Source organism: Peromyscus eremicus, chromosome 2, assembly GCF_949786415.1.
Source record: "Peromyscus eremicus chromosome 2, PerEre_H2_v1, whole genome shotgun sequence".
NCBI lineage: Eukaryota > Metazoa > Chordata > Mammalia > Rodentia > Cricetidae > Peromyscus > Peromyscus eremicus.
In genome coordinates, this window is record NC_081417.1 from 138,055,705 (window position 1) to 138,079,804 (window position 24,100).

General features: G+C 40.0%; 1 protein-coding gene across 5 annotated transcripts in view; it reads right to left on the bottom strand.

The window, feature by feature from the left end:
• Positions 1 to 936: 936 nt before the first annotated feature.
• LOC131904056 (zinc finger MYM-type protein 4) overlaps positions 937 to 24,100 on the bottom strand; it is a 123,022-nt gene continuing 99,858 nt past the window's right edge. For all 5 annotated transcript variants that reach the window (XM_059254982.1, XM_059254980.1, XM_059254979.1 and 2 more), the window contains 5 exons: positions 22,973 to 23,124; positions 13,488 to 13,599; positions 11,910 to 12,158; positions 4,406 to 4,535; positions 937 to 3,319 (listed from right to left, as the gene is read on the bottom strand). In XM_059254982.1, the coding sequence (XP_059110965.1) occupies positions 3,112 to 3,319; positions 4,406 to 4,535; positions 11,910 to 12,158; positions 13,488 to 13,599; positions 22,973 to 23,124 (851 nt within the window). In that variant the 3' untranslated portion in view covers positions 937 to 3,111. The remainder of the gene's footprint in view (positions 3,320 to 4,405; positions 4,536 to 11,909; positions 12,159 to 13,487; positions 13,600 to 22,972; positions 23,125 to 24,100) is intronic.

Sequence of the window (24,100 nt, forward strand, 5' to 3'; positions counted from 1 at the left end):
GAAGTAACTCAAGCCAGATGTCTTCTGAGCTCCACACCACACTGTGGTGAGCGTGCACACATGAGATGGGTAAGGTGTTAAGAGCCATTTTACCTTTGAAAGCCTACCATGTGCCAAGGTCCAACAACTAAAGAAGTTGTTACTGTTTTCAGTCACAGAGAAAACTGAACAGAGGTTTTTAATTTACTTAGGGTTACAGAGACCACAACCAGAAAGACCCCAAAGCCTTCAACTCTCCAGTAAGTTACAATGCCTCACAATTAAAAACACCTCAAGATCAGTGACAAAGTACCATAATGGACAATCCTAGTCTAGAGGAAGGTGGGGAGCATGGGTACTTCATTCACCATTTCCTGAGCTTTCAAATGGCCACTATAAAGGATCTTTGTATTCATATGGGGACTCATTTGCAGAAACCTATTTTATGTTCCATTTTGGGGGAAAATAATTTTATAAACTTAGCAATGTCATAGGGCATACACAAATGGTCTATGGAGAATTTGGTAGAATACCAAGACACCTCTAGAGACTAAGAAAAAGAAAGCACTTTATTCCCACATCCCCAACGAGATCCTCATTCACACATGAGAGTAAACCCGATGTCAGATTCTTACCATCTCAAACACTTACAGTCTAGAAGAGGTCTGCCCGGAAGGAGGCATGTAATGCGATGCCACTTGGTATTTCTAGCTGTTGGGATTTCAATACAGTTAAAATTAACCTAAAAATGGAAACAACTCTTGACAGAAAGAGAACAAGCCAGGGGAAGCCTGCAGTGAAACCATGCATTAAGGGGACTGAGTAGAAACCAAGGAACTTGGCTGAAAACTGTTTTTCACTTTTTTGGGTAATTTTATATCTCTTGGCTCATATAATAAGATCAAATAAAAATATATTTAAAGTTCTTTAAAACCACAAAGAAAAAGAACTCACCCATCGAATACAAATATACTATTTTATTCTATGGGAATAGTTTTGTGGTTCCTGCAAAGGGAAAATCCAAAGACAGTTAAAGACCAAGAAACAGCAGGACAGGACAAGCTCAGGTTCTGTTTGTTGATATTTTTTTTTTTCTCACCCTCCTGTGGGGGGAGGAGGGAGTGTGATTTTTACACAATTTAAACAAAATAAAAAGTGATTTGATGCAACAAACAGCTACATTTATGAGGAATGACTGATGATCAACCAGTTTTAAATTAGTTCAGGGGTCTGAAGCCCCTGCACTAACATGCAGCTGAAGCCCTGACACAGTCATTGATCTGAATAGTGGTTGTTCTCTTAAAAGATACATTTTTTTTTCTGGCATTTTATAACAATTTATCTACTAAGCTAAACAGTATTTGTTTCTCATACAACTATAGATGAGAAATGTTAGTGTTTACACAAATCATAACTGATACAGTGGGACTGGACACCTGGTGTTTGTGGATGGTTTATTGGTGACTTATCAGACAGGCCAACTGCCTTCCCTCCAATCAACAAGGTCTGGAAGGAAGCAGTTCCCATCACAAATGACAAACACAGATGGAATTAGCCATACAGACTGGGGCAGATTGACTTCTTTCACACAGTTCTTGGTAACAAAAAGGAAATTCGTTACAGGCAGAGGACAGAACCACCAAGTACACAATGTCAAAAGGCCCATTTAAAATTCTGTTGTATTTAAATGACTTATTTGTTTAAAAAACAAAACAAAACTTGCTACCCCCACCTAAAATATGGGACCACACTGAAGTCTTTCAAGGTGACATGTTGTAAGAAGCTTATGATTTCTTTCAGCTCTGCTGTAAGCTCAAATAACTTCAATTAAAGAAGTTCAGTAATTAGCCAACATTATTAAAAGCTTGATTCAAAATTTTGTAGGGAAGAAAATGAGACTGGAGAAGAGGGAGACAGTCTGATAATGTCACACACACCTATGCCTTGCAATCCTTGTAAGAACTAAGACAGCTAGAATCTGGAATAATGCGGTAAGAAGACCTGCTTATGGATATGTCAATCTTCTTGTACTCTACCCCCAAAATCTCTAACTTCAAGTTCCTTGGGGTGATGAGGTCAGCTTCCAAATGCTTTACACAGGAGCCTACTGTATGACCTTCCCTACCATAATTCAGATAGCTAACGTAATACTGTGTCTTTGTGGGATCACCCACGTTTGTTAGAATTGTGGAGACAGATTATTCCATTTGAAATGACAAAGGCCTCCAGAAGGGGGTGCAAAGGACAAGAAGAGTCACTTGGGAACAGGAAAGTAAAACAATGGAAGAAAAGCTGCCACTGGGGAGAAACTGGAAAGAAAAGGAGAACCTCCACTTCTGTGCACCACGCTGAGGCTGAGACAGCAGCAATAAAGGCCTGCACCCAGAGAAGTGGGCTTGTAGTGGGCTTTCTACAAACACTTCGAGACACCCGGGGTCTAACGGGCTCCACAGATTTTCTTGTGGAATAGCATCCTTTACCTTCAATCACCCACAGCTGAGAAGGTAAGACCCTAAATGAAAGGGGCACACAAACAGCAGTGGAGGGCATTCCCCCGATGTGAGGGACCTTCAGTCAAAGTACCAAAGGCTTCTATCCTTCACATAAGTGGGTTGGCAGTGTAAATCAATCAAGACCACTATCTTTTTACAAAAACATGAGTATTTTTATTGGATCTTCAAGGCTGAGTCCCAGTATCCTCCTCTGATGTCAGTCTCAGCTCTGTACTGATTTCTCTCCTGACTTTCATGGACAGCTTGCTCAAATAGCCTACTGCAGCCAGGGTCTCACTCCAAAGCTACCCCTTCTAACTAAGGTTACTATGGTAGAATTTTATACAACAGTTTTCCTTAAAAATATTCCATAATTTCTTATTCCCAAACAAAATAAGATTATGCACCACTCAGAAACTGGTTAGTCATTCAAAGATGTCTACGAACTCTCTCCCTGCCAATTCATTCACACTCCTCCTTTCGGTTTCATTTGCAGCCACATTGTGGCTCAGGAGCTGCCTATTCTTCACGCCTCACAAGCAAGTCAAGAGGACTTGGACTATACATCTTTACGACAGCTGAGTGCATTCACAGCTTGGTGCATACCAATGCGCATGAAAATAGGAACCTTACTTCCATCTTAATCTGATAATTCAACATCAGAGTCTTCAGATTTGGCTTTGGCAAGTTCTTCATGTACCTCCCTCACCATGAGAATGCGCGTCAACATGGTGTCCAGGGTTCCAGGGTCTATTGGGAATGTGGAGTACCACATGGGGCTATTAGGAACACAGGAGCGCTCAGGCTGAAGGTAGAACACATCATTCCTCTGCTTCACACTTTCAGAACTACCCACAGGAGGGAGCAAACAAGACAAAAGAGAAAAAGGGAAATTGTGATCAGAACACACAAAATACACATCATTCTTTCTTATATAATGGCTCTGAACTTCTCCAACACGACTCACTTCATAAATAACACCAACACCACAGGGGTAGATAGGGACACAGGCATTCTCCTCCCAAGAGCAACTTTGAACTGAACTGAAGTGGTAGACTTAATAAAGAGGAAGCAGAGCTGGGTGTTGTGGCAGATGCCTGCAGTCCCAGCACTTGAAGGTGGATGAGTGAGGATTACAAATTCAAAGTCCTCCTTAGCTATAAATCAAGTCTGAGGCCAGCTTGGGGACATGAGACCCTGCCTAAAAAAGTGCCAGGCAGTGGTGGCACACGCCTTTAATCCCAGCACTCAGGAGGCAGAGGCAGGTGGATCTCTGTGAGTTCAAGGCCAGCCTGGTCTACAAAGCGAGTTCCAGGAAGCCAGGGCTGTTAGGAAGAGAAACCCTGTCGCTAAAAACAAAAATACAAACAAAAACAGAAGCACAAATCATGTACTTCATTTCAAATGCTGCTAGGAGTAAAGCATCTCGATTCATGAAAATGAAACCTGAGGTCAAGTACTCAGTATGAGACACACATTACAGTCAGGGATCCATTCAAAACCTTCAACTCTGGACTAAGACTGTATGGCTAAGCGTGATGGCATGTCTGGCATGGGGATGGGTCTGGTCAGACTTCAGCTCTTTAAAATACAAAACTGCATTTCTTTAAAGCCTCCCTCCCCTTTTAGGTTTAACAAAAACCAACCTTAGAACTTGTTTTCTATACAAAAAATAAATCACTATAGATTAGACACCACAACACTGGAAAAGATCAAATGAGGTATGATCTCTGTTTTCCAAGACATTTTTTGGGAGAAAAACCTCTGGGAGAAGAGGGCTTGCTTCTTAGTTCCAAATCTAGGCAGACACAAGGATGGAGAAAAAATGAAATCAGAGGCAGACCCAGTGTCAGAGGCCAACTATGCTTCTAGTTTCCAAGGACTTGTGCTGGGTGATGAATGCACTGTACTCAGAACACAGAAAGACCTCTTACCATTTTGACAGGTAAAATTCATAAAGTCGAACAGGGCATCTCAGTGGGTTGTCAGTATTCTCTGCCATCTCCACACCCACTGGAGCCTCATCATCTTCATTTCGTTTCCTCTTGCCAATAGTTAGTTTATCTTGAGACAAAAGAACAATCAAATGTTTGTATATGAGAAATGTAAACACACCTAGTGAGCTCTGCTGCACAGCCAAGGATCCTGTCACTCCTGCCCTTTATCATTTATTCAATAATACTCACTGGGCTCCTGTGTGCCAGGTGTTATTCAGAGTGTTTGGTTTATACCCTAAACACTGCGCTCGTCCTGTAACACTTATGTTCCCCGTTGAACAAAGAGGAGTCACGTGGCAAAAGGGACAGTGCTGGGGGTATGTCTTCCTTTGGAGCTTGCTTTGTTATTAGAATGGATCAGGTACATGGTTCATAAACTAAAGCAGGAAATAAGACAAGAAAAGGGTTCCATACATGTTTCTCCTCCAGTGTGATTAGGAAAAGTGGTTCTCTTTCTATTTGGACAGACTTCTCCTCTGTGGCACCAGCACTGACTCAGTTGCTGCACAAGTTCCCTCTCCTTGTGTGTTCTAAGAATGGGTATCATTTGAAAGGACAGAACTCTACAGCGGCTGGGCTCTCAAGACAATGCAGGGTGCAGGCATAGGAGGAAGGCTGCTGCTTCTCATCTGTCCATTCAGTCATAACAGAGCTCCCCTAAGCGGACTTAGGAGCCCAAGGCACTCTGTGTTTGTGTGAGTACACACACTGGAGGTCGGAAAACTACTCTGGAAAATGGATTCTTTCCTTCTACCTTTCATGGGCAGAGATCAAATTTAGGTAATCAGGGTTAAGCAACAATGGCTCTCACCTGCTGAGCCACCTTGCTGGACCTCCATTTTATTTTTTGAGACAGGCTTTCTCACTGATGTGCAGCTCAGCCATATGCTACACTGGCTGGCATGGGAGCTTCATCTCTGAAGCTGGGGTAACAAATATGCATTGCCACTTCTGGTTTTAAAAAGGTGCTGCGGAATCTTAATTCAGGTTCTCACACATGCACATTAGGTACTTTATACACTGAGCCATATCCCCAACCTATTTTTCTTTCTTTCTTTTTTTTTTCCTTTCTTTCTTTCTTTTTTTTTTTGGTTCTTGAGACAGAGTTTCTTTGTGGAATAGCCCTAGCTGTCCTGGAACTTGCTTTGCAGACCAGGCTGGCCTCAAATTTGGAGATCCACATGCCTCTGAGTGCTGGGATTAAAGGTATGCACTACCATGCCTGGCCCCAACCCATTTTTTAAAGATTTATTTGTTTTTATTTAATGTGTGTGGTTACTTTGCTTGCATGTATGTCTGTGTACTACCTGCATGCAGTGCCCACAGAGGCCAGAAGAGAGCATCAGATCACCCTGGAAGCAGAGTTATAACCATCTGTAAGTTGCCATGTGGGTGCTGGGAATAGAATATGGGTCCTCTAAAAGATGATAGAGGCCCTTAAAGAGGAAATGAAAAACTCCCTTAAAGAGGAAATAAAACAATTCCCTTAAAGAAATGGAAGAAAAAACAAAAAATTGGAAGAAATCAAAGAAAGTCAAGAAAAAGTAATTAAACAGATGAAGGAAACAGTTCAAGATTTGAAAACTGAAATCGAGACAACAAAGAAGACACAAACTAAGGGAATGCTGGAAATAGAAATCCTGACCAAACGAAGAGGAACTACAGATGCAAGCATAACTAATGGAATGCAAGAGATGGAACAGAGAATCTCTGACGTTAAAGATACAATAGAGAAAATAGATTTATCAGTCAAAGAAAACACTAAAGCCAAAAAAGTCGAAACACAAAACATCCAAGAAATTTGGGACACCATGAAAAGACCAAACCTAAGAATAATGGGGATAGAAGAAGGAGAAGATTACCAACTCAAAGGCACAGAAAATATATCCAACAAAATCATAGGAGAAAACTTTCCTAACCTAAACAAAGAAATACCTATGAAGATACAAGAAGCTTACAGAACACCAAATAGGCTGGATCCAGAAAAAAAAGTCCCCTTGCCACATAATAATCAAAACACTAAACACACAGAACAAAGAAAAAATATTAAGAGCTGCAAAGGAAAAAGACCAAGTAACATATAAAGGCAGACCCATCAGAATAACACCAGACTTCTCAATAGAGACTATGAAAGCTAGATGGTCCTGGACAAGAGACCTCCCTCGGATGCCAACCCAGACTATTATTCCAAGCAAAACTTTCAATCACCATAGATGGAATAAACAAAACATTCCATGATAAAACTAGATTTAAACAATACCTATCCACAAATCCAGCCCTACAGAAAGCACTAGAATGAAAAATCCAAACTAAGGAAGTTAAACCCACTCATAAAAACTCAGGCAATAAATAATCCCACATCAACAAATACCAAAGAAGGGAAATACAACACTACCACAAAAAATTAACAGGAATTAACAATCACTGGTCATTAATATCCATCAATGGTCTCAACTCACCTATAAAAAGACACAGGCAAACAAAATGGATGCGAAAACAGGATCCATCCTTCTGCTGCATACAAGAAACACACCTAAACTTCAAAGACAGAAACGGCCTCAGAGTAAAAGGCTGGGAAAAGGGTTCCAATCAAATGGACTTAAGAAGCAAGCTGGTGTAGCTATCCTAATAGCTAATAAAATAGACTTCAAACTAAAATCAATCGAAAGAGATCAGGAAGGACATTACATATTTATCACAGGGAAAATCCACCAAGATAAAGTCTCAATTCTGAACATTTATGCCCCAAATACAAAGGCACCCATATTTATAAAAGAAACATTACTAAAGCTTAAATCACACATCAAACCCCACACAATAGTAGTGGGAGATTTCAACACACCACTCTCACCAAAGGACAGATCTACCAGACTGAAATTTAACAGAGAAATAAAGGACTTAACAGATGTTATGACTCAAATGGACTTAATAAGTATCTACAGAACATTGCAGCCTAACACAAAAGAATATACCTTCTTCTCAGCACCCCATGGAACCTTCTCAAAAATTGACCACATGCTTGGTCACAAAGCAAATCTCAACAGATACAAAAACATTGGAATAACCTCCCGTATCTTATCGGACCACCATGTCTTAAAGTTAGATTTCAACAACAACAAAAACTATAGAAAGCTTACATCTCATGGAAACTGAATAATGCCCACCAGAAGCACTCATGGGTCAAGGAAGAAATAAAGAAAGAAATTAAAGATTTCCTAGAATTCAATGAAAATGAAGTACAACATACCCACACTTCTGGGACACTATGAAAGCAGTGCTAAGAGGAAAATTTATAGCACTAAATGCACACATAAAGAAGCTGGAGAAATCTCATACCAATGACTTCACAGCACAACTGAAAGCTCTAGAACAAAAAGAAACAAACTCACCCAGGAGGAATAGATGTCAGGAAATAATCAAATTGAGGACTGAAATCAATGAAATAGAAACAAAGACAACAATACAAAGAATTAATGAAACAAAGAGTTGGTTCTCTGAAAAAAAATCAACAAGATAGCCAAATTAACCACAAGGCAAAAACAAAATCAGAAATGAAAAGGGAGACATAACAACAGACAACAAGGAAATCCAGAGAATCATCAGGTCATACTTCAAAAACCTGTACTCCACAAAATTGGAAAATCTAAAAGAAATGGACAATTTTCTGGATATATACCACATACCAAGTTAAATCAAGACCGGATAAACTATTTTTTTTAAAGATTTATTTATTTATTATATATACAGAAGAGGGCGCCAGATCTCATTACAGATGGTTGTGAGCCACCATGTGGGTGCTGGGAATTGAACTCAGGACCTCTGGAAGAGCAGTCGGTGCTCTTAACCTCTGAGCCATCTCTCCAGCCCCAGATAAACTATTTAAATAGACCAATAACTCCTAAGGAAATAAACAGTCATTAAAAGTCTCCCAACCAAAAAAAGCACAGGACCAGATGGTTTCAGTGCAGAATTCTACCAGATTTTCAAAGAAGAGCTAATTCCAATACTCTTCAAATTGTTCGACACAATAGAAACAGAAGGAACATTAACAAACTCTTTTTATGAGGCTAGTTACCCTGATTCCCAAACCACACAAAGATGCAACAAAGAAAGAGAATTACAGACCAATCTCCCTCATGAACATTGATGCAAAAATACTCAACAAAATATTGGCAAACTGAATCCAAAAACACATCAAAAAATTATCCACCATGACCAAATAGGTTTCATCGCAGGGATGCAAGGATGGTTCAACATACGAAAATCTGTCAATGCAATACACCATATAAACAAACTGAAAGAAAAAATGCATAGGCTTAAAAAAGAAAAGAAAATGGGTATAGACAGTCATAAAAAAGTTTATAAATAATAAGATAAAGTCTTTAAAGAGAGAATAAAGTAATATAAAAAGGATAAGCCATATAAAGATGGAAAATATACAGAGTTTGGATCTTATTTGGTGTCTTGTTGACTTTGAATTTTTTGATTGCTGATGAGTGAGCAACAGCTGCTGAGAGACAATGGATTGTAACAGACACTGCTGAATTAAACCGGCCTAGAGAGTTTAGGAATGCCTTAACTTGAAAATGGAAGTCAGAAAATGTATTGCTTTGGGAAAGAGGTTATATTTTTGTTTCCACAGAAAATGAAAGGCTGTGGATTCATTCAAGGTTGATAGAGATCAGGTTTGATTGGGGAACACCCCTGAAAATCTTGGCTACAGACATAAATAAATAAACCTAAACTAAAAAAAAAAAAACTATATTACGGGTGTGACGTATATTTTACCTGCTCAGACATAAAACAAAAAATCATCTTTAGCTAGCTTGTGTACAACATGTAGTCCATGCTTGTGTTAATGCAGATATGTATGCTACCTTTCAAAGTTTGTGTGTTTTCAGAGCAAGGGGATCAGACACTAATGAAAATCGGTGGCTGAGGTTATCCAGGCTCTCAGAGTGCCTCTGTTGCAGTTTCCTCAGAGTTCCACATCAGAACAGCTTCAAGGCTGCTGGATGAGATGGTCCAGTCTCACAGATTATTGTAGCCAGTACAATATGATAAGCCTTGTGCTTTCCCATTGTACAGAGACTGGACAACAATGGTATGGCTAGTTTTCCCAGGACTTGACCATTATCTCAATTTTCTCAGATTCCTGAAAGATGTCACCACCCACAGACAGCAGGAAGCAGTACAAAAACCAAGACGCCCACATTCCCAAAAGGTGGGGTGGGAAATTTTTAGTTGTTTGATGGGTTATGGATGTTTTTTTATCATTTAGTTGGGGTTCGTTACACATTGTTACTGGACATGGTCAGGGAGAAAGCTAAACAAAGGAAATTAGATTCAAGAGTCTCTTTCTAAAAGGAAAAAGGTGATACAGTATAGAAATGATGGGATAATAGGGTGGATTGTTGAGTCTACTTCTGAATAACCACTAGTTTCAAATATTTTACAATGATACGGAATTTTGTATATTGATACAAATTTAAGGTTATTTTTGTTAAAACATACTGTACATATGTTTCTACTCTACTCTTGTTTAAGGTATTATACCTACGCAGCTCATTTAAGAATGAGTACTTGAAAGTTATTATTACAAAACTATTTGGGATAATAAAAAAATACAGGTTAGTAGTTGCAGTCATGTTATAAGTATGTTTTAAAGGTCAAACAGACATATATTTTAGATTTAATAACCTATAGATTATGGCATTTAAGATGTTTTAATAACCTGAGGCTTTTCATGACAGTGACACATATCTGCTTTGGTAGCACCAACTTACTTCAAAAAAAGATGATGGGCATTGAAGAACCTTGATATGGAGTTTGCTTTCTTTACTGCAAAAGCTAGCCATATAGGCAAGAAACTGCCCTTGCCTCGACCGCTAACAGTATGCTGTCCAAATTGGACAAGCTGGACACAAAATAACGCAACTGCCGAACTTTGCCAAGACAAGGTAGGCCAGTCCTTCAAAATTCCTGCTTCACAGAAAAGTCTGTCAGATATTTTAGGCCCGTAGGCTGAAGATAGATGCCCTAATGTTACAGAGGAAGTTTGGGGTGATTGTCCAGGCAGCCAAATGTCTCTGGTGTTTCTTAGTTTTGGAATTTACTTGCTTTACACTTCCTGTAATATTATATCTTGGATGGAGTTGAAGACTAGACAGTTAAAGTTACAGATTTCCTTAGTTAGGATAGAAGGTAAATTAGGTACAAAACTTTGGACTCATCAAGATAGGATTAGTAATAGAATATTTTCTCCAAACATACCAAATACAAATACCAAATACAAATGTTCTGGACATTGTAAATGTAATTCTTAACTGATAATTGGTTCTTATTATTTATAGTTTTAGTATGTTAAGAGTTAAAACCTTTCCTTTTTATTTAGACAAAAAGAGGAAAATGTTGCAGAATATTCTTTTACACTGTGTGAAGATGTGTCACTGTGATTTTTTTAATAAAAAGCTGAATGGTCATTAGCTAGGCAAGAAAAGGTTAGGTGGACTTCTGGGAACAGAGAGGACTTGGAGAGTAAGAAAGGTGGAGCTGCCGGCCAAATGCAGAGGAAACAGGACGGACTGTACAGAATAAAGATAACCAATCCTTGCCGGTGGTGGCGCACGCCTTTAATCCCAGCACTCAGGAGGCAGAAGCAGGCTGATCTCTGTGAGCTCAAGGCCAGCCTGGTCTACAGAGCGAGATCCAGGAAATGCGCAAAGCTATACAGAGAAACCCTGTCTCGAAAAACCAAAACCAAAACAAAAAAAAAAAAAAAAAAAAAAAAGGAGATTACGAGGTCAAGGATAGCCTGAGCTATTACATAGTAAGACAAGGTTCAAAATACCCAAATCCAAACACAGCAAGTTTAATTTCTACTTGCAGAATAGCATTATTTTTCAGACATTAAAGACAAAGAGTCACTTAGTCTATTTTTGAAACACATGATCATAATCTACTTACTGAAAATGCCATTGCTGATGCAAACCTACCAGAGATAAAAAGCAGTCTACTTTAGGCCAGCTTCTAAGTTCCTTGAGAATTTTAGAACTGAATAAAAGAAGCTAATTAAAACAAGATGCTCTAGTCAAAAACAAAACCCAACAAATTAAAAGCTAAGCAAGTTTCCTTTACCTGGCAATTGCTGTAAATCGGTGACCTCTTTTCTGATATGTTTTACATGTAGGTTATTTAGGATCTACCCAATTAAATCAAGGGGCTCTACCCAGTTAAATCAAATTTCTAACTCAAAGACAATAAAAGTACAACAAGGAAGAGTCCTCTCATTTTGAGAGCTTATAATCTACTTGAAAACAGAAAAATATTGAAACGTTAAAAGCAAGTTACAGTGTGCCCTCCAGGTCTAGAATGAACTACTGACCCTCTGTGATAACTGTCTTAGCACTTCAAACAGAAACCTCTTCTACCAGCAACACACCTGGCTCTGACTCTTGCTTCTGTAAAGGCGGGAAGAACCTCAGATATGTCATCTTGGTGCTGTACTTCAGAGTCCTGGTCCGTCTCATCACATGGGCAAAGGAAAGCTTCAAATGCTCAGTAACATTCTTTAGTTGAAAGTATTTGGTATTGAAAAACAGGAGGGTGTTTAACAGGACAATTGGCGAATAAGCGCCCAGCTGTTTGCACTCCCACAGATGCTCTTCTTCAATGCGAGAGAACATGTAACCTAGACAGGATGGGAAGAAGACAGTATTGTGTGATCTCTCAAATTCCACAGAATGAATAGAGTAAGAGAATAACTGGTCATTGCTCTCTCCCACTTCTTCTTTATACAGGCAAAGAGAAGCAGCACCAGGAAGAAGAGGGCAGAGGACTCCAACCAGACAGACCCAAGCACTGTTCTATAAACATATCTTTCCTGAAAAGGCCACGTATTCTGAACAACTTTTTGTTGCAGAAAGCAAAGAGGCAGAGACAGTTTTATGTATAAACATATTCCAATTTCACACAATTTGCTGACCACAAAATATTTTCTTTAAAGTTTACAACCATTTAAAAATGCAAAAACAGGGGTTGGGGATTTAGCTCAGTGGTAGAGCACAAGGCCCTGGGTTCAGTCCTAAGCTTTGGAAAAAAAAAAAAAAATGCAAAAACATTTTTAGCTTAGACTATAGAACCAGGACACAGGCCAGATTTGATGCACGGGAAGTTAACCAGCTCCTGCCCAGACCATCAAACATACCATTAGCCAGTTCCATGTATTTGGCCCCAGTCACTGGGGAACAGGTGGGCCCCTCCCTCCCTCTCATCCTTGCATCAGCAGCCATGCTCCTTGGGACTGATGGGAATATATATGAGAAGCAAGGTCTCAAGGAACTGTACTGTGCCTTGTTCTCCATGCCCCTTAATTCAGGTCTAACCCAATGCTCTTTCCTCAATCTTCTCTATGCTGCTTCTGTATTCTGTTTTTAGGAGATCAAACATGAACATGACTTTACTACTTCCAAATCTATGTTGTGAGCCTCCTCTCTATTAAGTTCATCAAACCACCATGTGGCTCAGAATGCTTCAAAGGTGCTCCAGAGCTCAACATAAAGGACACAATAGTTATTACACTAACTTCTCCAGTCACAGCCTGAGAGCCTGAGTGAATCACAGACTTCTCTATTGACACCAGATTAAAGAATTCACAGATAAGAACAAGTACAGATATTTAGCACACACTGACAAAGATAATCTGTACATGGGTAAAGCAGTGGCAACTATCATACACCTTTACTGACATTACCAGACAAAACACTTCTTGAAACGTAAGTATAACTGAATGTAACTTTTTTCAGTGGTTAGTACCTCTATGTAAACTGTATGTTAATTTTATACAGTTACTGTTCACAGTTCATTTTACTAAAATGCTTACCAATAACTCCAAGACTTTCTCCTCAAAAGCTCAACTGTATTACGTCAGGACAGACAGATTATATTGTAATATATGAAAGTATTTTAAAAAGCAATTAAAAAAATATATCATAAAAATAATTAAAAACAATTCCCTTACCATTAGGAAGTATTGTAGGCTCCCATATTTTCAAGAGTTTGGTAAGTTCAATCATAAATCTGGAATAGGGCTCCGTAAAAATGTTATCTATTCTACCATTTTCAAACAGGTACTAAAAGATAAAAGAGTAACACATACTGGTATAAAGAAAGCTCAATCAAGATTAGAAAACACTGTAAGAAATGGTTTCCCTTAATGTCTGCCTTTGTAATCCTGTCCATCCTACACAGCTTCTAAGCACTTTACTGTAGGTTCAACTACCAGGATTCCAGTCCAAAGCTCTTACATGGAAGCTGGCCACTGTTCTTGGCACTGACTTTGCAAAGTAAAGTTCTTTATAAAAAGTGTGGGTGGTACCGAATAAACACTACAAACAAGAATCTGGAGCAGCAGGTAAGAGTACCTACTGCTCTTGCAGTGGACCCAGATTCTGTTCCCAGAACCCACACGGCAGTTTGCAATCATCTGTAACTCCAGTGCCTTCTTCTGATCTCTGTGGGCTCATGCACAAACACAGAGCACATACACACACTCAGGTGCACACACATACATATAAAACAAATACACATAAATAAGTACATTTTTCAAGTAAGAACCCTTTACTCTGTTGATGAAACTGATCAATGCATACTTCCTAACTCTCTTCTCCTGACATGCACTGTTTGCAAATGTGATCTGTTTGCAAATGTGATCACAGAGCTTCCGTCTGCCATTCTACTTAAACTAACTTTCTCTTGAAACAATACAAACTCAAATTAAAGAGCTTACTGGGGGCAGTGGGCGCTGGGCGCACACTGGAGATTTGGTTCAAGAGGTTAAGAGCACTGGATGGTCTTCCAGAGGACCTGTGTTCAATTTCTAGCACTCATGTGGTGACTCACAACCTGTAACTCCAGTTCCAAAGAATCCGACACCTTCTTTTGTCTTTCCTGGGCACCACATGGTGCATAAATATCTATGTAGGCAAAATACCCATACACTTTAAAAATTAAAAAAAAAAGCTGGGGGAGGGGGGCAAAAGCTAGAGAGATGGCTGTCTGTTCTTGTAGAGGACCTGGTACCCACATGGTAGCTAACAGCTCTAACTCCAGTTCCAGGAAATCTGACACTCCAGTCTGCCCCGCCATGGGCACACTACATGCACATGGTATAGTCATACATACAAGCAAAAAACTAACAAACAAACAAACCCCCCAATGTATAAAACTGAATAAATCTTCAACAAAACAAAAAGAAACAATACAACACCAAAAACTTCCTGGGGACCTTCCAACCACAGCTCTCAACATTTTGGCCCACACCTTGAAAGATTTTTTTGGAGGGGGGAATGGAACGGATGGACAGTAGTCAGGGTCTCTCTATATGGCCTTGGCTATCCTGTAACTCACTATGCAAACTACAGTGAGAACTTACAGAGCTCTACCTGCCTCCCAGTGCTGAAATTAAAGGTGTGTGCCAGTAAACCCGGCCTGAAAGGGGCAAATATTAACAATATCACAGAATAAGAAATAAAGAAGCCGGGTGGTGGTGGCGCACACCTTTAATCCCAGTACTTAGGAGGCAGAGCCAGACGGATCTCTGTGAGTTTGAGGCCAGCCTGGTCTACAGAGTGAAGATCCAGGACAGGTACCAAAGCTACACAGAGAAACCCTGTTTTGAAAAACAACAACAACAACAACAACAACAAAAACGAAAACACACACACACACAAAGAAATGTTTGGACAACACAGTTAAAACTGTACCGAGGGTGCTGCCAGGATATAAGTCATTTAAGACAAAATATAATAAATGATTATAGAACAATACAAGGTACATTTAGTTCAGTTTTTTAAGGATTTATTTTATTTTTATTTATGTGTTTGTACACATATGTGCACATGTGATTGCAAGTGTCCACACAAGCCAAAAGTGGGTAGAGTTGGAGTCATAGGCTGTTGTGAACTACCTTAAGTAAGTGCTGAGAACTGAAGCCAGGCCCTCTGAAACAGCAGGAAGACTTACTGAGCCATCTCTAGAGCCTGTGCATTCAGTATTTTTAAGGTTTTTTTTTCATATCTATTACAACTTCTTGTACCTCTGGCTGCGTATAAGCTATAGAAAATTATTTCCATTTATATTTATCTCAGTCAATAACAAGTATCCATCATTTCAATACAAATTTGAATCAGGCCTTTTAAGCTCTTACTTGCCTGATTGGTTTGTTATTAGATATTTTTTCTTTTTTTCCCTCACAGTGTTAGGAACTGAACCCATGCCTTGTACATGCAAGATGCAAGGCAAGCACACTGACCATTGAACTCATCCCTTAGCCCGTTTATCTTCTTTTAACAAAGTCATATTCTGACGTTTAACATATAGAATATTGTAATCAGACTTTTCTTTCCCACCCACCAGTTCCCGAATAACTACTCAGAGGCTTAATATTAATTATAAATGCTCAGCCAATAGCTCAGGCTTATTACTAACTAGCTTACACTTAAATTAACCCATAATTCTTATCTATGTACAGCCACATGGCTTGGTACCTTTTCTCAGTACAACATTCTCATCTTGCTTCCTCTGCTTCCTCAGCTGGTGACTCCTGACTCTGCCCTTCCTCTTCCCAGCATTCTTAGTTTGGCTTTCCAGCCTAATTTTGTGACCAGTTACTGGCCTGTCAGTTTTTTTTTTTTTGGGGGGGGGGGTTTGAGACAGGGTTTTTCTGTATAGTTCTGGTGCCTGTCCTAGATCTTGCTCTGTAGACCAGGCTAGCCTCAAACTCACAGGCATCTGACTGGCTCTGCCTCCCGAGTGCTGGGATTAAAGGTGTGTGCCACCATCACCCAGCTAAAAATCATTTATTTTGGGGGGGTGGGAGGGGTGGGGGTGGTTTGAGACAGTGTTTCTCTGTGTAGCCCTGGTTGTCCTGGAACTCACTCTGTAGACCAGGCTGGCCTTGAACTTAGAGATCTGCCTGCCTCTGCTTCCTGAGTGCTGAGATTAAAGGAGTGCACCACCACCGCCTAGCGGCCTGTCAACTTTTTATTAACCAATGAGAGTAATGCATATTCACAGTGTAGAAAAAGATTGTTCCACAGGATTTCCCCCTTTTAGTCTAATTAAAAAGGAAAGTTTTTAACCTTAATATAGGAAAACTATATACAACAAAAACAGTTATTAAGAAAGAATTACAGTAACACTATCTAATCCATTTGCATTTGGCAAAATTAGAGAAAATACACATTGGGTATCAGATGTAGCCCGAATCCTAATTGGTCTTAATAAAACTGCTGAGTCAGCTGTCAGGGTGAAAGCTGAAAGATCAGAGAAGCAGAGCAGTCAGCTACTAGAAAGACTTCTTACCGCTAGGAATCCTCAGACTGAAAATGGCCGAGCTCCTGTCTCCACCCTACTTTATCACTTCTTCTCTCTACCCAGCCATATCACTTCCTGTTTTCTCCTTCCAAGTACTGTAATCAAAGGCATGAGATCTCAAGTGCTGGGATTTAAAGGTGCTTGCCAACACTGCCTGGCCTCTAGTGGCTAGCTCCTGACTCTGATCTCCGGGGATGCTTTACTGTTAGAGCACAAACAAAATTATTACCACAGAAGATAGATAAAACTACTTAAATTTAGCTAACAAAGTCAACTACTAGTAAGATGTAAAATATTTTAATCTTAAGAAATACATACTTTTAAATACATGAATACATGTAAAATGCATGGTTTTACAGATGTGTTCACTCTGGGTCATAGTGCCTACCACTCCTATTCAGCACTGTACTGAAAGCCCTAACCAGAATTATGCCAGAGGAAACTAAACCATTCACAGAGGAAATGAAGTCAAATGTTATCCTACTTGCAGATGACAGGACACATATACACACTCACGACAAACTAGTTAGAGCTAACACGTAAGCACAGCAGGTAGTGGGAAGAAGCACAGCCCCATTTCTCTGAAATAACACCAAACAATCCAAACAGGAAGTTAAAAAACAAACAAACAAAAACCAGGTCCATTGATAGTAGTATCATAAAGAAGGGCTAGAGAGATGGCTCTGCAGGTAAGAGCACCAACTGTGCTCTTCCAGAGGTCTTGAGTTCAATTACCGGCAACCATATGGTTGCTCACATCCATCTATAGTGGGATCTGATGCCCTCTTCTGGTGTGTAGGTATACATGTAGATTGAGCACTCACTCACACACACACAAAATAAATAAATCTTACAAAAATAATATCATAAAGAATAAAATACTTGGACTACAGAATAGATCAGCAGTTAAGAGCATATAATGCTCTTGAAAAAGACCGAGTTTGGTTTGGTACCCAGCCTCTTTCCTTCCACTGAGAGAAAGAGACAGAGACAGACCGGGGGTGGGGTGTGGTAGGGTGGAGGGGGATATTACAACTTCCTATGATTAAAGCTCCAGTAATCTCCAATGCCTCTTCTGGCCTTCATGGGCATTAAACTCAAAGGCACAAGCCCATCCTTAGATGAATACATATATACACAACTAAAAACAACAACAAAAACCTAAGGAGGACTTAAATCCAACTACAAGCTGCAACGGAATGTGAAAATTATAGAAGACGTAGGTAAGTGGACAGACAGACACAAGACTTGATTTGGCCAGATAACAATATTGTTCAAATAATCTGTGCATGCAACACAACCTTTTATCTAATCAAAATGGCCATATTGGGGGAGGAGCAGAAATGGAAAAGCCAATTTTAAAGTTCATATGGAATTTCAAAATATTTTTTGGGGGTATGGGGGACAGGGTCTCTTTACATAGCTCAGGGTGGCCTGTAACGCACAATGTAGACCAGGCTACCATCAAACTCACAGAAATCCACTTTCTTCTGCCTCCCAAGTGCTGGGATTAGAGGTGTGGGCAAATATATGGCTACAATCCCGAGGAGGCAGAAGTTAATGTCATCCTCATAGTGAGTTACAGGCCAGCCTAAGAGATATGAAACCCTGTCTTAACACAAGAAAAAGAACAAAAACTGGGAAAATGGACATGGAAGCCACAAAGTAAACTCATTAGAATAATGCAAATTAAAGAATAGTAGTCCAAAAGAAATGAGGATGACTCCTGCTAGCAAGGCCATAAGTCACTATCTAATGAGTATTCTCAGAATCTCATTATAAAGGCTGAAAAGAGGGCTCAGCGGTTAAGCTCTCAAAAGAGGACCCAGGTTCAACTCTCAGCACCCACATGACAGTTCACAACTACCTGTAACTCCAGATTTTCAGGGATAAGATGCCCTCTTCTGGCCTCCATGGGCACCAGGCACACACGAGGTGCAAAATACTCATAGACATTAATAAAAAAATCCTTATAACATACAGGAGGGAAACATGCATGTTTTTGTGTTCATACAAACACATGCAGGCCAAGGACAATATTGGGTAAGTGTGGTGATATTTTGTTTGTACTTTAACAAATAAAATTTGTCTGAAGATCAGAGGACAGAGCCAGCCACTAGATTAAACATAGAGGCCAAGCAGTGGTGGCACATACCTTTAATCCTAGACCTCGGGAGGCAGAGATCCATTTGGATCCCTGTAAGTTCAAAGCCACCCTGAACTACATGAGATTAATCCAGTCTAAAACAGAAACAGAGCCAGGCAGTGGTGGCACACACCTTTAAGCCCAGTATTTGAGAGTCACATGCCTTTAATCCCAGCACTAGGAAGGTTGAGAGAGAAAGTGATACGGCTGGGCAGAGAAAGGAATACAAGGGAGGAGGAAAGAGGAGTTTGGGGCCCCTTTGGTTGAGGACTCGGAGGCAATTCAGTCTGAGGATTCATGGAGACAGGATCTCGCCTCCCTTTCAGCCTGAGGATTTGGCAGTGGTGAGAAGAGTGGCTTGTTTGTTAGAGTACAAATAAACAAAGTAACAAAGGCAAATGTGTTAGAGTACAAACAAAATATCACCACAGGTAAGTTTCCTCATTTAGTCTATTTGTGAAACTTTCATGGAAACTGAAGATCGCTGATTTTTTTTTAGGCAGGCTGCCAATAAGCTTCAGGGTCTGCCACCCCAGCGCTGGGGTTACAGGCAGACACCCCCATGCCACCTTTCTCCCAAGTTTCTAAGACTCTCAACTCAGGTTCTTATGCTCATGCAGCATGAACTTTCAAGACTGAGCCCTCTCTCCAGCCTATTGCTAGTATTCTAGGTTCATTCCAGCATTACTCACAGCAACCAAATTATGAAGTCAACCAGTGTCTGCTAGATTTGAATGTGAAATGTTCCCCTATGCTTGTGTGTTTGAAAACATGGTCAACAGCTAACTGTTTGGGGAGGCTGTGGAACACCTTGGGACATGGGGCCTACCAGGCTTGGAAAATATTATGCTAACTTAAATATGCTCAGTATAGAAAGACAAACACAAAATGATCTCATTTTTTTTACATGCTTTACATGTAGTATCTAAAACTTTTAAACTATGGATATGCAGCTACTTAGAAGCAAGATGTTCTGGAGTATTAATACAGAAGAGGGACTACAGATAATAGTAATATGCTGTACATTTCGAAAGATGGGAAGAAAAAAAAGCCAAAAAGATGGCTCAGGAGTGAAAACACTAGCTGTCAAACTTAGTAGCCTGAGTTTAATCCCCAGGAACCACAAAATACACAGAGAGAACAGATTCCCACAAGATGTCCTCTGATCTCTACAAAGTGCACCATGGCATGCCTGCCTCAAAATGAATGAATATTTTTTTAAAGGGGGGGGGGAGAAAGGATTTTAATGTTCGTACCACAAGAAAATGATAAATGGTTCAAGAGATAGTTAATTTGATCTACAATATAAATTTGTATCAAAATATTACATGATGCTCCACTAATACACAATTTTTATGTTTTCATGTATAAAAAAATAAATTTAGGGGAATGAGATGGCTGTTCATAAAGCACTTTTCTGCACAAGCAGTACTTGAGTTTGGTCTCTACAACCCTAGCTAGCCTCCAACTTCCTGTGATCATCTCTGCTTTCTTGAGGGGTAGGGGGAGGATCAGAGAGGAGAGAGGGAGAGAGGAGAGAAAAAAATGGAAAGGAAGGGAGGAAGAAAAAAAGAGTTCAGCTCACATTAATCTAGAGGGTATCCTTCACTGAAAGAAATAAGTTGCAAGTTGTATGTTGTATGGACCCCACTCTACTAAATAAAAACTGTAAAACAGGGCTGGGGAGATGGCTTAGTGGATAAGAACACTTGCTGTACAAGCATAGGGACCTGAGTTTGAATCCCCAACACCCAAATACAAGCTATGCATAGCCAGATGGGCCTGAAACCGCGGCACTGGAGTGTGGAGACAGGCAGACCTCTGAAATATGACAAGTCAGTCTAACTGAAACAGCATGCTTCAGGTTCAGTGAGATAACCTGCCTCAAGGGAATGAAGCAGAGATACTTGACATCCAGGACATGAATGTGCATTCCCCCCCCCCCCCCCACAAACACACACACATGTACAAATACATACTTCTCACCTTTGTCCCTCAGACAGACAGACAGAGGCACAGACACACACAGCAAAGCAAAGCAAAAATACTAACAAGGAGCTAGAGATATTGGTTCAACAATTAAGAACACTTAATATTCTTGTAAGACGTGGATTATGTTCCCAGCATCTAAATAGCAGCTCACAACTGTCTACAACTCCAGTTCAGGAAAATTTATCTGACCCCTTCCTGTAATCTCTGAACGCACAAGGCATGCACTTGTTGAAAGACATGTGGGTATTAGGAATCAAACGCAGGTCCTTTCAAGAGCAGCCAGCCTTCTTAACTGCTGAGTCATTTCTCCAGACCACAAGTTACTTTGTTTTGTTTTATTTTTTTGAGACAGGGCATTGTATGTAGTCCTGGCTGTCCTGGACTCACAGATATCTTCTTGCCTCTGACTCCTGAGTGCTGGAATGATAGGTGTGTGCCACTGAACATGGCACTTACTTTTGTGAGTAAAAACAAAACAAAACAAAACAACAAACAAACAGAAAATCCCACCTTGTTTAAGAACAGTCATACTCATACCACCCAGACAATAACCATTGCCCACATTTTTTATTTCATCTTCTTATGAATTCATATCACTGTCATTATATAGTAATAAACACAATTTGTCCTTTGTTTATTGAAAGACTTAATATACTCATGTGTCACTAAGCCTTACTATTTTTTTGAGATAGATAAATAGAGGTCTCACTATGTAGCCTAGGCTGTCCTTGAACTTGCAGTCATCCTGCCTCATCCTAAGGGCTGGAGAGATGGCTCAGCAGTTAAGAGCACTGGCTCTTCTTCCAGAGGTTCTGAGTTCAATTCCCAGCAACCACATGGTGGCTCACAACCATCTGTAATGAGATCTGGTTCCCTCTTCTGACATGCAGGCATACATGCAGAACACTGTGTGTGTGTGTGTGTGTGTGTGTGTGTGTGTGTGTGTGTGTGTGTATATATAATGAATAAATAAATTAAAAAAAAGCTGAGAGTGCAAGGATGTTATCACACCAATATTCTAATTTATAAATAAACTTATTGGTTAAGTAATATGCTCAATTTTATAATTACTCACTATTTACTTAGCTCTCACATTTGGTGAGCATGAACTATACCAAGTAACTTTACAAACTTGTCAGAACTTCAACTGTGATGAGTGATTTCTGATTTACGACTATGTAACTGCCCCCAAACTTGTAATTCTCCTGCTTCAGCAACCTCAGTACTAGGATTATAGAGGCATGAACCAAACAAGTTCTAGCCAGATACAAATGCTGAAGAGATACTAAACAAAAATTGGGGGGAGGGGGAAACATTCCTAAATACTATACTCAAATTGCTGTAGAAAATATGCATTGCCTCCAGTTGCAAGAATTCTCATATTATAGCACTCTTATGAACAACTTTTGAACAAATCTTTGTAAATGTAAGTACCTGTGTATCTATTATTTTACTTTGTACTTTAAAAGTGCAAATAAAACATTTACACATGAGGAGATGGCTCAGTCAATAAGGTGTTTGCCCTGCAAGCCTGGGGAACTGAGTTCAATTCCTAAAAGCCATAAAAATGTTTCGTTTGCTGGGCGACAGTGGTGCTCGTCTTTAATCCCAGAACTCAGGAGGCAGAGCCAAGTGGATCTTTGGGAGTTCGAGGCCAGCCTGGTTGACAGAGCGAGATCCAGGACAGGCTCCACAACTACAGAGAAACCATGTCTCGAAAAACCTTAGTTGCTTCTAGGTAGACTGCATTTTATGCCCTTTTTGTTCATTTAACTATGAAGTACACAACCCGCCCCCCATGCCTATTATTCTACCAATAGTCCCAGTTTAGTTTACAAAGGCTGTGTGTAAGACTTTTAAACTAAGACAGCTGCTCACTAAGGAAATAGTTTAAGACAATACAAATCACAGTATACATTAATTTTCAACAAGTCCCAAGTTATCTCAGATGATAAAAACCACAATCAAATTTATGTTATTGAAATTGATACCTGCTGAATTCCAAGGCACAAGTATAAGATACTGTCTGGGTCATATTTTTCACCATTTGGTCTCCGCACCTCTTGAATAAACTGGCATAATCCCAAACTCAACTCAGCAAAAGTGCAGGACAGAATATCTTCCTTCAGCTTCATAGAGCGGACTGTAGAAAGGAAGAACACATCTGAAACAGTAACTCGCAGAAATGCAGCAACACCACTGTTCACTGAATCAACACTGGTACCACTGTGTCATAAACACTGGACTGGATCACAAAGTCATTGTAAAACAAGCATGACAGCACACACCTGTAGTCCCAGTACTCAAGAAGCTGAGGCAGGAAGACTCTGAGATCCAGGCTAGCCTAGGCCACACAGAAAAACGGTCTCAAAAATCAACCAACCAGTCAAATAACAGATCCTGACCTAAGTTTTTTTTTTTTTTTAAATAGAGAAATGGGGTTGGGGATTTAGCTCAGTGGTAGAGCGCTTGCCTAGCAAGCGCAAGGCCCTGGGTTCGGTCCTCAGCTCAAAAAAAAACAAAACAAAACAAAATAAAATAGAGAAATAAAGATAGTTTACTGCATGTGGTGCAATAGGTATTATGACAGAAGTTTTGTTTAATAGGACTCTATAAAAGTAAACAAAAGAAGTGGTGTATGCCTTTAATTTCAGCACTTGGGAGGCAGCAACAGGTAGATCTCTTTTGAATTCGAGGGCAGCCTAGTCTATATGACAAAGGACAGGACAACCAAGGCTACCTAGTAAGAACCTTCTCTCAACGAAAAAATGAATGAGATCTAATAGGGAAGAGTCTGGAGGAAGCAATCCTACGTCCAGACCACAAGAAATGAAGATTGAAAAGGCAGACCAGCAAAGAAAGCAAACCTGAGGATGCAAGAGATTTCCCAGAGACCACTGCATAAATATTCACCCTAGACTAGCTGTAATGCAGCAGGCAGAGTGTCTGCAGTATGCACAAGGCCTGCCTCAACTGCAAGCACCAAATAAACTGACATGGTGGCACATGTCTGTAATCCCAGGTTTAGGAGCACAGGCAGATCAGGAGTTTGAGGACAACCTTGCTACCTATAGAATTTCAAGGCCAGCTTCAGACATATGAAATCTTATCTCAAAACA